Raw genomic sequence first — 14,123 nt, forward strand, 5'->3', positions numbered from 1 at the left:
ACTGCAATAAAAATAAATTTAAAAAAGAAGAGTTTATTCTTTTCTTGGTGTTGATGCCTTTGTCATGCTGTGTTATTCTTTTGAAACCTTGCCTTTTGACAAAAGGGAAAAAATGTGCTTCCCAGTTGCTGTGTACTCTCCTGATACTGACCTTATCCTGAAGATACGTAACTATGCTGTGACAGAAAGCTATTGTATTTGAGGAGAGAGCTACCTGGGCATGCAGGTGACCCCCAGGCGCGAATTCTGCCCCTTCATTTCCACCAATATCTGAGTTCCCTTTGTTCTGTGTGGAAAAGAGGTGGCGCATCAAAATTGAGGCTCTGCTTTGTTTGAGGCACAGTGTGTTAGGTGCTGCACCACGTAACTTTTTCTTGATTTGGGGATCTATTCTTTCTTGCTAGTTTGCAATAATTGCTTGAAATATTTGTGATAATGTGAGAAAAGGATAAGGTCCTTATAATCCTTACTTAAGGAAAAGAATGATTCTGCTTCTGCAACTGCAAAAGTAACTTTCAGTTACTTTTAGAGTAAATGGGGATAGATGTGTCCAGGTTCTTGGCCACCCTCTTCTGCCACAGTCAGATTTTGAATTACATGCATTTTTGTTAATATGATTAATTGGTATTTACAAGCTTTACAGTAAATATGTGTAACTTTATATTTCCATTCATGGGAACCTCTACTTCATGCTGCGGAAATCTGGGTACTTTCAATTAAAAAATAAATAAATAAAGTGAAAAGGAAAAAAAAAACACATTGTAACTGACTATACTTCAATTAAAAAAAATAAAGTGAAAGAAAAAAATCTGGGTACTGGAGCTCATCAGCTGTGCAGCCAGAGTGAGGGAGGGCCCCTGGTCTGCCTTCTCTGTTTCTGATAAGACAGAGAGGAGGCGTGTGTACATCCTGGCTTTTTTTGCATCACCAGGCTGTTTAACTGGGGGTGATTGTGAAATTTTTATCATAGAAAATGGGCAATAGAATTTGCAGTTAGTAGTGAAGTAATTGACTCTCAGTCCATATTGGGAAATGAAAAATAGAACATTTTGGTGACAAAAATACAAATTTTAGGACATAAAACACAAGTGAATCCTAATAGAAACTGGACTTCAGTTAATGATAACATGTCAGCATTGGATTGGCAATTGTGTCTAACATACCATGCTCATGTAAAATGTTAATAATGGAGGAAACAGATGAGGAAGGGGGGGGGAGGCGAGGAGGTGTATGGGAACCCTTTGTGCTTTCTGCTCAATTTTTCTGAACCTGAAAGTGCTCCAAAAAATAAAATCTATTAGTTTAGAAGTTTTAAGTATCTGATTTAATGTTCCTTAGCAAGACCGTATCATACAAGTTAGTGTTTAACCTCCTGATCATGGGATTTCTTGGGTAAGATGAATCTGGTTTGCATTCTGAGCTGTTGTGTCAGATAGATTTGCTTCTCTCTGTTTTCCCAATGTTCATCACCTGTGCTTTTGCCTTCTCTCACTATCTGTTGGAACAGCTGGATTGCCAAGATGCCTTGGAAACAGCAGCCCGAGCTGAGGGCCTTTCCCTGGATGCCTCCATGCATTCTCAGCTCAGAATCCTGGATGAAGAACATCCCAAGGGAAAGTACCATCACAGCTTAAGTGCTCTGAAGCCCATCCGGACCACTTCCAAGTAAGAGGCTCTGCAGGTTCATGACTTGTCTGTGAAGCTCCAAAAATATTTTTGAAAATTCAGGCTTAGATTGGACCATTTGGGAAAAACTGTGTTTAGTCAGGTGCTCTGTGTACTAGGCAGTGTGTGATAAATGTTGGCTAGCCTCTCGCGTGTGTTGACAATCTTGTGTTTGGGTTTTCTCCCCTCAGACACCAGCACCCAGTGGACAACGCTGGGCTCTTCTCCTGTATGACTTTTTCTTGGCTTTCTCCTCTGGCTCGCATAGCCCACAGGAAGGGGGAGCTCTCAATGGAGGATGTGTGGTCTTTGTCCAAGTACGAGTCTTCGGAGGTGAACTGCAGAAGGTAGGTGTCTCTGTTCCACCCTCGTCTGGATGCATAGGGCCTGAGCGAGGGTGTGGGTTCAGCAGTGTAAGGTCCAGAGCTCTGTGCCCTTTTAGGATCTGAGCTATCCTAGGGAGGGAGGGGAGCCTGGGGGTAGCTTTCTCTTTACTCTTCTGCTTTATCTCGTATTTCACCTTTAATCCTGTTTTAACCATGGGCTTTCTCTCTCTCTCTCAGCCCCACTTCTCTTCCTGAGTCTGCAGGGAGATTATGTTGCTGCCTTGTGACAGAATACATTTTTGTGGTAGCTGATTGTCATGGTTAAAATCTAGTTTACAACTTTACTTTTTACCGCAGAATCCTTCAGAAAGGGATGGGGACCCTTGAGAAAGGAATTTCTTATCCACACACAAATTCTGTTCAGGGATAATTTTTCTGGGTGGAAGGAAAGACTTTCATTCTCATCAATTTCTGAATCCTGAGAGGCTCTCTATACCGGGTAAATATGTAGTTACCCAGGAAGTGTCTTTTTTCCCCCCAGAAGGTGAAGACTATGTACATACTTTTAGAGGAGAGACTGGTGTTGAGTGGCAAAAAGTGATGGCAGGAGGGAAGCTGGGGGAGGGGTGTGTGTGTGTGTGTGTGTGTGTGTGTGTGTGTGTGTGCGTGCGTGCCTTTTCCCTGGGGAGATGTGTAACGGAGGACATGTGCCTTTGTTAAGACTAGAGAGATTGTGGCAAGAAGAGCTAAATGAAGTTGGGCCAGACGCTGCTTCCCTCCGGAGGGTTGTGTGGACCTTCTGCCGCACCAGGGTCATCCTCTCCATCGTGTGCCTGATGATCACGCAGCTGGCTGGCTTCAGTGGACCAGTAAGTCCTAACCATCCTTTCTGACAGCCTCCAGAGGCCCGGCCATGGCCAGCGCTAACATTCTCGTTCTGTTGCAGGGGTTGCGCTCACCTCTGGGCTAGTTAGCAGCCTTAGCGATGCCTCCAGGTCTGTTGAAAGGGAACAGTTGGTTTTGGGGTGAATGGTGGTTTGTCAGAAGCCGGAAGGATGAGGGGGCCGTGTTGCCAGAGAAGAAGCAGAACTGGCTTGTGGTCCTGGGGTGGGGGCGAACCTGAATGATTCCGGCTCTGCACAGGACTGCGCTGCTTTGCCGCGCATTGACCTGAAATGACACTCCTGGTTCAGGAAGACGCGACTGCGGTGCTGTGAGCAGGCGAAAGCAATGCTGTGTGGATAGGCTGTCGAGTTGGTGCCCATGACGTGCTGAATGCCTGGGGGCGGAGTTGTCACGTGTTTGACGGTTCTGTGGCAAATGAGCCCTTGAGAAACCAGAGGACTGTTGACATTTTTAGAGCCTAACTGGGAGTTTGTTTTAAGTTTTGGTTTATAGTGTAAACCGTGTGGCAGGTGTTGGGGTGGCAGCCATGGTTCTTCCTAGCGTTGGCGAAGCAGAGTAGGGGAGAAGAGTGATGTTCACATTGTTTTCTGGACCACTATTTCTTACACCTGCTGTGCTGCCTTACACGTGAGACTTTGTTTAAATCTATTCTCTACATATTTGCCTTGAGGCATCGGAGCAGTAGTTCTCCTTATACTGTGCATTTTCCGTGTGTGGGTAAGCTGGAGGTTCATGGTTTTGGTAAGTATGTGCCTAAGATGCATGGTGATTAGGTAAAACTAATTTGCAGTTTTTCTGTTTTTTTTTTGTTTGTTTGTTTATTTATTTTTGTTTTTGTTTTTAATGTTTGATGCCTTTTAAAAGTTTTGATCTCTTTTCTGAAGCAGTGAACACTACTTTTCTGGTATTGGGTTTCTTATTAATTGACCAACTAACACACTTTAATAATAAGTTTTAAGTAAGAGGGACCATGTAACTGAATATCATGTTACTGACCAAAATGGCAAACATTTTCATAGGACCAGCTTCCCCCAAGAAGAGCTTCTGTCATTGTTTCACTACAGGGCTGGTGGCTGCTCTGATCTTTCAAGGAATTCTTTCAGCTGGGTAGCAAGGTATACAGGCTTTCTTTACTCCATTTGGCCAGTGCCAGAATTTCATTGGCTTCTCCCACTGCCCCCTCCCCCCAATTCCATAGATTGTTGGGATTTTCAGTTTTACTTGGGAAAAAAATTTACCTATGCTTGTTCAGCTTGGGGGCCTTACAGTCACTCCCTTGAGCATCTGCATATTCCTTAATCTCTTTTAAGGCACAGAGCACTGGAAAACTAATCTCTAGTAAACTCTTCTAGATGCCAGGGAAAGCTGAGAGCCTTCCTTTAATAGGAAAACAGCAGCATGCTTTTCCTTCTCTCCACCCTCTTGGGGAAGAGCACCTTAAGGACTGTGTTATTTCATGAGATTTTTTCCTAGAACAATTGAGAAGGCGGTCGTCTCATCCACAGTCTCTCTAGCTGATATAAAAAGATTTCAGATTGTGAGCAATGCAAACTCCTTTTTTTGGAGCTCCAATTCTAACAGATTTCTTTTTAATTGGAAATTGAAGAATCAGGCCGGTTTTGAGATTAGTACTAATGATGAGCACACCTTCCATCTGTGGATTGAAATCCCCTCGAGGAACATCCATCTTAGATTTTTGCATATTTGCTAACATGGCAGGGCTTTCAAACTGGCTTAGTCTGTTCTTACAGAAGTCTACGTAAGAGCTGACTTCCTAAATATCATAGTTTTTTAATCTTCTCTCAGGCCTCACTGAACCTTGGTAGCCATATGCAGAGCAAATGAAACACAATCAAGTGACTGTGTTTTGTTTTGTTTTTTAACTGCTGGCCAGCTGAGACTGGACCTTTATGATCAAGATGATCTAAGGTTTCAGCGATGCCAGCAAACCAGCACTCTGTGCACGGTGTCCCAGGGTCACCGTAGTGTTAATGGAGGGCCAGAATCTATAAGGGTATGGTTCTGACCTATGACAAGTGGCCAAATTGCTAAACTTGCAGAGATGACTTGTGGCCTTGGATTAAAACAGTTTTAAAAAAACCAGGCCTGACTTATGATCTGTGTGTAAAGAATTAGCATCCGCCCTGTAGATCTGCAAGAGAAGACTTCCTCCTGCAGTGCTATCTCTCGGTGAATGCTAACTCTGCTCAAGGTCCTTTTGGGGAAAGGACAGTGAAAAGCCTCTAGAGAGGTAAGTTTCCCACCCTTCCAACCTCTCTCCAGCTGCAGCTTGCTTGGTGCTGTCAGGATCTGGATTTGGGGGGAGTGTCTCTGTAGTGGAACTAGTGACAGAAGCTGTTCTTTAGAATTTTCAGGATGGCTGTATTCTGCGGTCAGAATGAGAGAGTCAAGCTGGGCAGAATCTCTCGCCAAGAGTTCAGGTAAGGTAATGTTTATTCACTGGGAATGCTTTCCACAGCCAGACAGCTATGCTGACAGTCTCAAGTTTTCTCACAGTTTGTTTAAATTTAAATGATAAATTTATAACCCTTTAAAACTAAATTTTGGTTGGATTTTTCATGCGAGCCTTTTTTTTCTTTATTCCATACAAAATAGTTTGAAATGTAATTGTTTTTTAAAAAAACTCTGTGCTGAAAGTTCTTTAATCTGCTGTTTCCTCTTTTCCCTCCCCTTTGAAAGTTTTGCATAGTGTTAAGCGTTCATTTTGTCTTTTACCTTCCCCCTGCTCCTCCCCTCTGGGAGGTACTAATGCTATTACCTGGTGCTGAAAAATGGCACAGTCAATAAAGGTATGGGAAGGAAGGAACCCCAAACTGCAACCTGCTGTCCTTCCACGCCTTCCTTTGGAGACTGCTCCGTCAGTGCCAAGGTGTGTGAGAAAATGCTTTACCGCACCGCCATCTTACTGAGTTGCTTCACGTGAGGAAAATGGGGCTTTGACCCTGCCATTCAGTGACTCAGTTCCACATTTTGGATTGAATACTGGAAAAGAAGCCAATCTTCTTGCTAGTAAACCAACAACCCAGCTGTATGCAGTGGTGACCCAAACAGTGGATATAAAATCAAAAATCTGAGGGAGGGGAGAGATGGGATACAATAATTCTTGGAAACTGAAATCTCCTATTTATTTGATCAGGTTATTTACTGAGACTTGACATAAATCTGATTGGTGGGGATCGCTTAGAATCTAGTCGACATCTGGTATTAATTTCCTCTCAGGAAAAACAAGAAATACCGATTCATGCAGAGAGAGTCTGGGTTCTGGAATTCAGCATTAGCTGCTTCAGGACAATTGCATCTGGCCTCCATTTTTGTCTGTCATTCAAGTGCTGTCTCCTGGCAACAGTACCTTTTGCTATAAGGATCGGGTAGACGGGTGGATGGGCTTCTCGTTAATTTTATTTTCTTCCTTCGGGGAAGGGGATTGGTTTGGCTTTCTTTTGTTGTGGTTTGTTTTGTTTCATTTTTGGCAAGATCAACTTTAGCTGCAAGGACTCGAAAAGACTCTGAAGGACGCCGCCCATCTTTCCTTGAGGCCTAGATTTTTGTATTCCGTCCTGAGCAGAGGTCACACTCCTCACAGCCTAGTGAACCAGTATCGCCAGTGATTTTAAGCAGAGTCACCTCTTTGGGGAGTTTTTAGTTTTGTTTTGTTTTTTAATTCTCTTTCCTTAGCAGCAAGGTCTTTATTCCTGGAGAATCTCCTCTATTGCAGACTCGCTGCAACTTCAGGAGCCATACCCGATTAAGTGCTGTCCGCTTGATGTGCTACTCCGGACTCCGGAAACAGATCTTGGTTCTATTCTGTATCTCCACTGTGTGTGGCTAAAACAACAGTCAAGGCCAGACGACCTGTTAGCTGGCTTGCCCTGTATAACTCCACTCTGTATGTTCCCATGTATGTTACCACAATGCTCCTCCTACTGTACAGTGTCTGTGAGATGCTCTTTGAAGATGGTACTTTTTTTTTCATTTTCAATAAAAGTACATTACCTCCCACTTCCTGGTATTTAATCCTGTTGCTGAATGTGCCTTGTGTGAGTGTGTGCTCCGGCGTTGCAGGACCTCAGAGCTGGAGGTGGCACTCGGTGGTTCTTGGGGGCTGGCTGCCTTCCCTCACTGCAGGTGGTGTTAGACATGTGCTACCTGAGGTAACATGTTTTTGTTTTTGGGAGGGAGCGGGGAATGGGGGAGGGCCCACGGGAGGGTCTCTGGATTTGGATAGTCTGCTTTGTTTGCTCTCTTCTGTACTATTAAACTGCTGATGTTTATTTTCAGGAATGTTTTGCAAATGCACTTCTCACTCTTCCCCAGTCCAACTGTAGGTACACTGTTCCTTTTTATCAAATAAGCACGTTTGAAACGATCCAAAAAAAAAAAAAAAGGTCTTAATTTCATGTAAAGAAATGTACCATTGTGTGAAGATACTGGAGTAAGGTCAAATATATACTTTTTAATGACCGTGTGTTGAGAATGAATTTCAGCTCATGGACAGGTTTATGTTACATTAGAAAGAGTCACGATTTTGATGGTGTCCTGAAGGAAGAAAGTTTCAAATTAGACCTACCTCCTGCAAAATGCCCTGTGTAAGTTGTGGCAGGTGGGCTGACAGCAATATTTGGTCCTCCAGGGAGGTGTTTCTCTGCTTAGTCACTGTCAAACACAAAGAGCTGCCTCCTCTTTCTAACTTAACATAAAACTGTGGTGTGGTGTGTGGGTGCCGTGGAGATGCTGACAATGGTGTGTGTTTCTCCCTGTAGGCCTTCGTGGTGAAACACCTCCTGGAGTACACCCAGGACACAGAGTCTAACCTCAAGTACAGCTTGCTGTTAGTCCTGGGCCTCCTGCTGACAGAAATCGTGCGTTCTTGGTCACTTGCACTGACTTGGGCATTGAATTACCGAACTGGTGTCCGCTTACGGGGGGCCATCCTAACCATGGCGTTTAAGAAGATCCTTAAGTTAAAGAACATTAAAGAGAAGTCCGTGGGTGAGGTGAGTGAGGGGTGTTTGCTGCAGGGCAGTGAGAAAGCTCCCCGCTCGGGCTCTTTCTTTCCATTAGGTCCCTGCTGTGTCCATCCCCTTACTCCTGGGACCGGCCTGCTCACTGCTCTTTGTGTCTCGTAGCTCATCAACCTGTGCTCCAACGATGGGCAGAGGATGTTCGAGGCAGCCGCCGTTGGCAGCTTGTTGGCTGGAGGACCTGTTATTGCCATCTTAGGCATGATTTATAATGTCATTATTCTGGGACCAACCGGCTTCCTGGGATCAGCTGTTTTTATCCTCTTCTATCCTGCAATGGTGAGTAAGCCTCCTTACCATATTTTGGCAGCTTCTCCTTAGATGAGTTATTTCTCTTGGGCTATATATAGTAGGCACCACTGAGGTATCACGTTTTTGATTGGAAATTTCCTCTAAGCAGTTAGCTGGTTTGGAAATGTCTACAATGAGCTAGACAGTGTTCAATCTATCAGGCAGAGTTTTGACTTCAGAGGAAGTAAGGTGTCACTTGAATAAGGCAGTAGCTCCTGAATGAGATTAAAAAAGAGGAAGTGTGAGTGAAAGAGAAGGTCAGCAGGTGAACCCTGCCCCCAGGTAACATAGGAGTGCTTGAGTCTGCTCTGGCAGATGCTGACTGACATGGCTCTCCCGCTTCCCTTTGGTAGGAACAGATATCTATGGTAACTCTGATGACAAATACTTACTTGTCTTAAGTTTCTTACAAAGGGATAAGAGTTAAACACTATTTGACTATCATTTAACAGACCACTTTGATTAAAAGTCAGTGCAGCGACACTCACTTTATGCAATGCTCACTTTATTTACAATAATCTTAAGTGGATTTATTTCCCCAAAAGACTAGACAGTTCTTAAATCTGAATAAACTCTGATTTGGCATGAAATCACTTTTCCTTTCAGATGTTTGTATCACGGATCACTGCATATTTTAGGAGAAAATGTGTGACCATCACAGATGACCGTGTCCAGAAGATGAATGAAGTCCTCACCTACATTAAATTTATTAAAATGTATGCCTGGGTCAAAGCGTTCTCTCAGAGTGTACAAAGTGAGTTTAAAGACTTTGTATGTCTATATGGTAGAAGGACTTTGGCTTCTTTGCTTCCTGAACACATTAGCTACTGGGAATGCTGATGTTACAGGATCATTATATCTTGCATTCTTGTAGTACCTTATGAACTTTACATCAATAGGGGTCTTAGAGACTGGAACCCATAACCTCATCTCACAAATGAGGAAATTGAGACCTGAGAAAATTGTGATTTTTTTTGCCAAGATAATATAGCTGGTTATGAGTAATTCACTCAGTTTCAAAGCCCCCATCTATACTTTAATCCAGCCTGTAATTTTCTGGTCTGGCCATGAGGACATCACAGAAAACATGATCAAGTGGGTGCTGAGAGCTCCACTTCTGCGTCCTCTACTCTGTGGGTTCATGTCCACTACAGGTAGGTAGGGGTGAGATCCTGGGGGGATGAGTGCTGGGAGAAGCACTGGATGGGGTGTCAGGACAGCTGGACTGTGGGCCTGCCTCTGCCACTCAATCACAGAGGTTTTTGAATTTTTTTTCACTCAAATAATTGATTCGTGTTGAGTCACAAGGCTCTCAGTGCCTGGCCCTATCCTGACCCATAAATTCAGTGCAGACTTAAACATGTATGTGAAAGCCGCAAAGCTTGGAGGAATAATTAGCACAGGCTGGGCATTCAAAAGGATCTCAACAAAAGTTGAAATCTTGGGCTTTAAAAAAGGTGAAACTAAAGAAGAATATATTTAAGGCATTTTAGAGTTTAAACAAGAAGACGTAATTACATTTAAGCTTAATTTAAATATAAAAGATATGGTGGTTTGAGATTTGCAGATACTAGCTAATATATGTAAAATAGATAACAAATTCATACTGTATAGCACAGGGAAGGATATTCAGTATCTTGTAGTAACTTATGGTGAAAAAGAGTGTGAAAACGAATATATGTATGTTCATGTAAAAAAATTAAAAATAAATAAATAAAAGATATGGGCTGTTAGTGGACCATAACCTCATAGTGAACTAACCTGAGTATGTTCCAATTAAAAAGTTGGTGCAATTTTTTGTTGAATAGAAATGCAGCGTTCAGATCAAGGAAGCTGTTTTATTTTCACTGCTTGGTTTGTTGAGTAAACCTTCAGGAACATTGTGTCCAGTTCATAAACTTTCATTATGAGCAGTCATCCAGAGGGCGGTGACCACTCAGAAGTGTCCAGCATGGATTAGGCTCCTTCATTAAGTAGTGAGTGTGTTGCCAATAGATTGGAACAATTGGGTGCTATCAGGACATCTGCCAACCATGTTGTTGGCAGGGTCACACTGATGGTCCATTCTGACCCTCATTTTCTAATTTTCTCGGTTTTATAGTCTTCTTTCTGAGATTCTGCTCGTTCTTCGGCCCCTGATTTTACCTCTGTATATTTGCTTGAAGAGAGCATTCTTGCTCACTATAGACTTGGGCAAGGTATATGATAAATGTTAAAGCAATGAGTTGGACTTTTTAAAAGTTTGACTTAAGAGCTGGCTCTAAAGATAGTTCCCAGGGCTTGGGGCAGTGGCACCTTTAAGGTCAGTGCACAGCCTCTCAGAAGAATTGCTTTTATGTTTGAAAATACCTCTCCACTTTGTTGTACTTCCTACTCCATGGTTACTCTGTTAATAAGGCTGTTGGTTTTGCAAATGTTTAAGAAAAATCATTCTGCTTACAAAAGTTGTTTTTTACTCATCTTCTTCCTGCCATCCTTACTGCTTTGGGTGTGAAAGCCTCTATCCTAGCACCAGCACACTAGTAAATCTTAATCCCTTTTTATTTCTCCATGACTGTTGTATAGTCTTTCCTCTAAGTATGTAAGCAAGAAATAAACAACAACCAGGTAAACAAACAAAACTGACAATGGCAGATATAATTAATGTGTTCTGTCCTTCTAAACATAAGAAATTTGCAGAAAAGAATCAGGCTAAGGCAGAAGATGATCATTGTACTGATAGGTAGTGACTGTCTTCTATTAGATTCATCCCCATGATTAGATCCATTTCAAACCTCAGGCTTTTGTGATAGTAATTAATAGTCCAATTGACTGAGTTTTTTGCGTCATAAGTGTTACAGGGTTGTTATAAAACCCACCTACTTGGTGGCTGAAGACCTGCCAAGTGTTGTTTGGTGACAGAGGAGCAACATCTCATAATTTCTTTCACTTGCTTCTTATTCTTAGAAATCCGAGAGGAGGAACGTCGGGTGTTGGAGAAAGCCGGGTACTTTCAGAGCATCACTGTCGGTGTGGCTCCCATTGTGATGGTGATCGCCAGCGTGGTGACCTTCTCTGTTCACATGACCCTTGGCTTTGATCTGACAGCAGCACAGGTCAGCGAGCCCTCAGAGCTTGGGGACATGTTAGAAATACCACATATAGAGATGCTCTGGTCCTCTTGTTAGTAGATTTGGATTTTTTCATTCATGCAGTTAATCCGAGAAGTGGAGGAGTGGGGACTTAGCTCCACTGCACAAATAGCGCATGGGTTGTTTTTAGTCAGCCCAACTTTGGATTTAGTTCTGAAAATATAGATCATCGTTTGGCTCAGATTCACTGAGAATTTTAATTGGAAGTCTCATAAAAATATATATCTGAAATATATCTGACTCGTACCAACAGTTGACAGTTAAGTTGCAGCCTCCTTAAAGCTGAAAGGAGGTTGATGGCATCTTGTTCTTTTAGTTGCATAGCCTCATCAGGCTCAGTTTCTTCTCTTTTCCTATTTTCAGGCTTTCACAGTGGTGACTGTCTTCAATTCCATGACTTTTGCTTTGAAAGTTACCCCGTTCTCAGTAAAGTCCCTCTCAGAGGCATCAGTTGCTGTCGACAGATTTAAGGTAAGTGCTTCCTTTCCCTGCTCCCTGTCAGGAGCTGTCCTTGGCAAAACTAACTGCTGCCTTTATTCCAATGGGCCACGCCGGCTGGCTGCACTTGGCTTTTTTCATCTTTAGCCTTTTGACAGTTGGTGAGAAAGGAGGCAGCAAAGGAGGCTCAGTTAAGGGACTTTTTCAAAGAAATATTAATTTTTACCTTTTGTAGACAGCCTACCTAGTTCTGGGCTCCCAAAATTACACCGTTCCCCTTCAGAGCTAGTCCCTTCTGCCTGGACCTAACATGACACCTGTTATAATTTACTGGGCCTTTAAGTGATTCAAACCTAGGTGATTGGAATTGTCAAGTGACTGTCAACTTTCTCTCGCCTTGATCTACATCTGCCTCTATCAACACGCTGTTGGTCATAAGCCTTTTTTGATACTTTCTTTTGTCTGTCCTGCGGTTGCCACTCCTGATACAGGGAATGCAGTCAAAAGGGAATAGTCATAAAACTAGATCATACGAGAAGTGCAGTTAAGTACGTATCAGGGTTTTTTTTTCTCTTGTGGGTGGTTAGTTGGTCTTGCCTTGACTGTGTTCTTTGTGCCTTCAGAATAATACAAATACAGGACACTAGAGATAGATATATTTGGGAAGGTGGAGGAAGGTCGATATTTGAAAATGGTTAATACAGTGAGGGAAAAAAAAGGGAACAGCACCTGTGTGTGGCTGGACTTTGCTGACAAAGCCACTGTGTAGCTCCTGCTAGTCCTTCTTGGCTCATGAGAGCAATACAAAAGCAGCGTCGGTGCCTCGAAGGCTGGAGGCACAGGTGTTCAAGGGACTGATATCATCACCTTTGGTGTTCAGGAGAAAACAAATTGGGTTTTCCTCATAAGAAGAATGGAGACTAGCTTCCCAGGGTTTCTTTATATTCTACTTGTTTACAGTTAACTGGGTGAATGTTGTTTGGTCAGGAAAGCTAGTCTTCAAGAATGTACCCCAAGCCCTCTCTCACCCCAGCCCAGCTGCTAGAAGGTCAGGCTCCAGGGCCACGTGAAGAGAAGTGGTCTGATTGGAACCTGAGCTTTTATTTTGGAGAACCCGCCATATCTAGTCTTTGAAAAAGTCAGATGTTTTGACCATAAATTTGTCCCCCTTTTTTGTTTCTCTGTCCTTTTTAGTGAATGGATTTGGTGGCATTTTGGATGAAGGAATAGGAATTTTTGGTATCAATTTGTTCTCCCCTTGTTTCTCGAGAGCTGTCTTCTTTTCATTTACTAGTGAGAACTTGTATTAGCGGGTAGCTTTTCACATTATGGCTCCTTCCTCTACCCAGGAAGTGTCAGAGTTAATAATAGAAGCAAAATCACCCACAGCTCTGTCATATGCCCCAGGAGGGTGAGTCTCCTAGCTTGTTCCTCTTGGCAGTCTCCTCCTCCCCCTCCCCCGCCTCCACTTGTAGGAGGATGATAACTTGTAGAAAGGCAGTGAGAGGTTGCTCACCTTATAACTTTTCTGATAAGATGATCACCAGTGTAGCATTGCTAGATTTAGCTGATAAAAACATAGACACCCAGTTAATAATTGCACGGGACATACTTATACTAAAAGGTTATTCATTGTTTACCTGGAATCAAAATTTAATTAGGCCTCCTGTATTTTATCTGTCAACCCTATGAGTAGTCGCCTTTCAGCTCAACAGATACATTCTGAATTGATTCTTTCAGTGAATTAGAGTAGTGTTTTGATGGTCAGTGTCCTGTGGTAGAGTTGAGGTTTATGGCTTATGTACCTCTAAGATCCTGCTGTCCTGGCAGGTGCAAATCCAAGTAGGTAAAAAGTCAAGTGTCATGAGGCCCTTGTGTGCCTCAGCATGTCCAGGCAGAGAAACCTGAAGCTGAAATCCTCCTGGGAGGAGTGTGGGGACCAGCTGGGCAAACTAGAGGCACTAGCAGAGTTTAATAGACCATGGACCCTAAAAGATCCTTTTGGTGACTCTTTAGGAGAGCAAAATGGTGGGAATTCTGTCAGCACATGGTTTCACTCTGTGAAGAGGGGTCAGAATGTTTGGCCGATTGTTCTGAGCCCAGTCTCTCAGGAAGGTTCTGAACAAGTGAAACCAGTGGCTCTTTTCAGAAAACTAAACTTAAAGAAAAAAATAAACTTTTTTTTTTTTTTCAAAAGGTTGATCAAGGGGGGGCAGGATATAGCTCAGTGGCAGAGTGCTTGCCTAGCATGCACGAGGTTCTGGGTTCAATCCCCAGGACAGCCATTAAAATACATAAATAAATAATAAACCTAATTACCTCTC

At 42.9% G+C, this 14,123-nt stretch overlaps 1 protein-coding gene across 8 annotated transcripts in view; it reads left to right on the forward strand.

Annotated features, from left to right (window-relative positions):
- ABCC5 (ATP binding cassette subfamily C member 5) overlaps positions 1 to 14,123 on the forward strand; it is a 75,499-nt gene that overhangs the window by 22,050 nt on the left and 39,326 nt on the right. For 3 of the 8 annotated variants that reach the window (XM_074366958.1, XM_074366969.1, XM_074366963.1), the window contains exons 3-10: positions 1,508 to 1,665; positions 1,857 to 2,012; positions 2,713 to 2,860; positions 7,679 to 7,912; positions 8,045 to 8,218; positions 8,837 to 8,984; positions 11,177 to 11,325; positions 11,725 to 11,832. In XM_074366958.1, the coding sequence (XP_074223059.1) occupies positions 1,508 to 1,665; positions 1,857 to 2,012; positions 2,713 to 2,860; positions 7,679 to 7,912; positions 8,045 to 8,218; positions 8,837 to 8,984; positions 11,177 to 11,325; positions 11,725 to 11,832 (1,275 nt within the window). Of the gene's footprint in view, positions 1 to 1,507; positions 1,666 to 1,856; positions 2,013 to 2,712; positions 2,861 to 2,881; positions 5,339 to 5,839; positions 7,244 to 7,678; positions 7,913 to 8,044; positions 8,219 to 8,836; positions 8,985 to 11,176; positions 11,326 to 11,724; positions 11,833 to 14,123 lie in introns of those variants that run through there. The other 5 variants (XM_074366973.1, XM_045511317.2, XM_045511316.2 and 2 more) reach the window with 5 other exon arrangements.

This window comes from Camelus bactrianus, chromosome 1 (genome assembly GCF_048773025.1).
Source record: "Camelus bactrianus isolate YW-2024 breed Bactrian camel chromosome 1, ASM4877302v1, whole genome shotgun sequence".
Lineage (NCBI taxonomy): Eukaryota > Metazoa > Chordata > Mammalia > Artiodactyla > Camelidae > Camelus > Camelus bactrianus.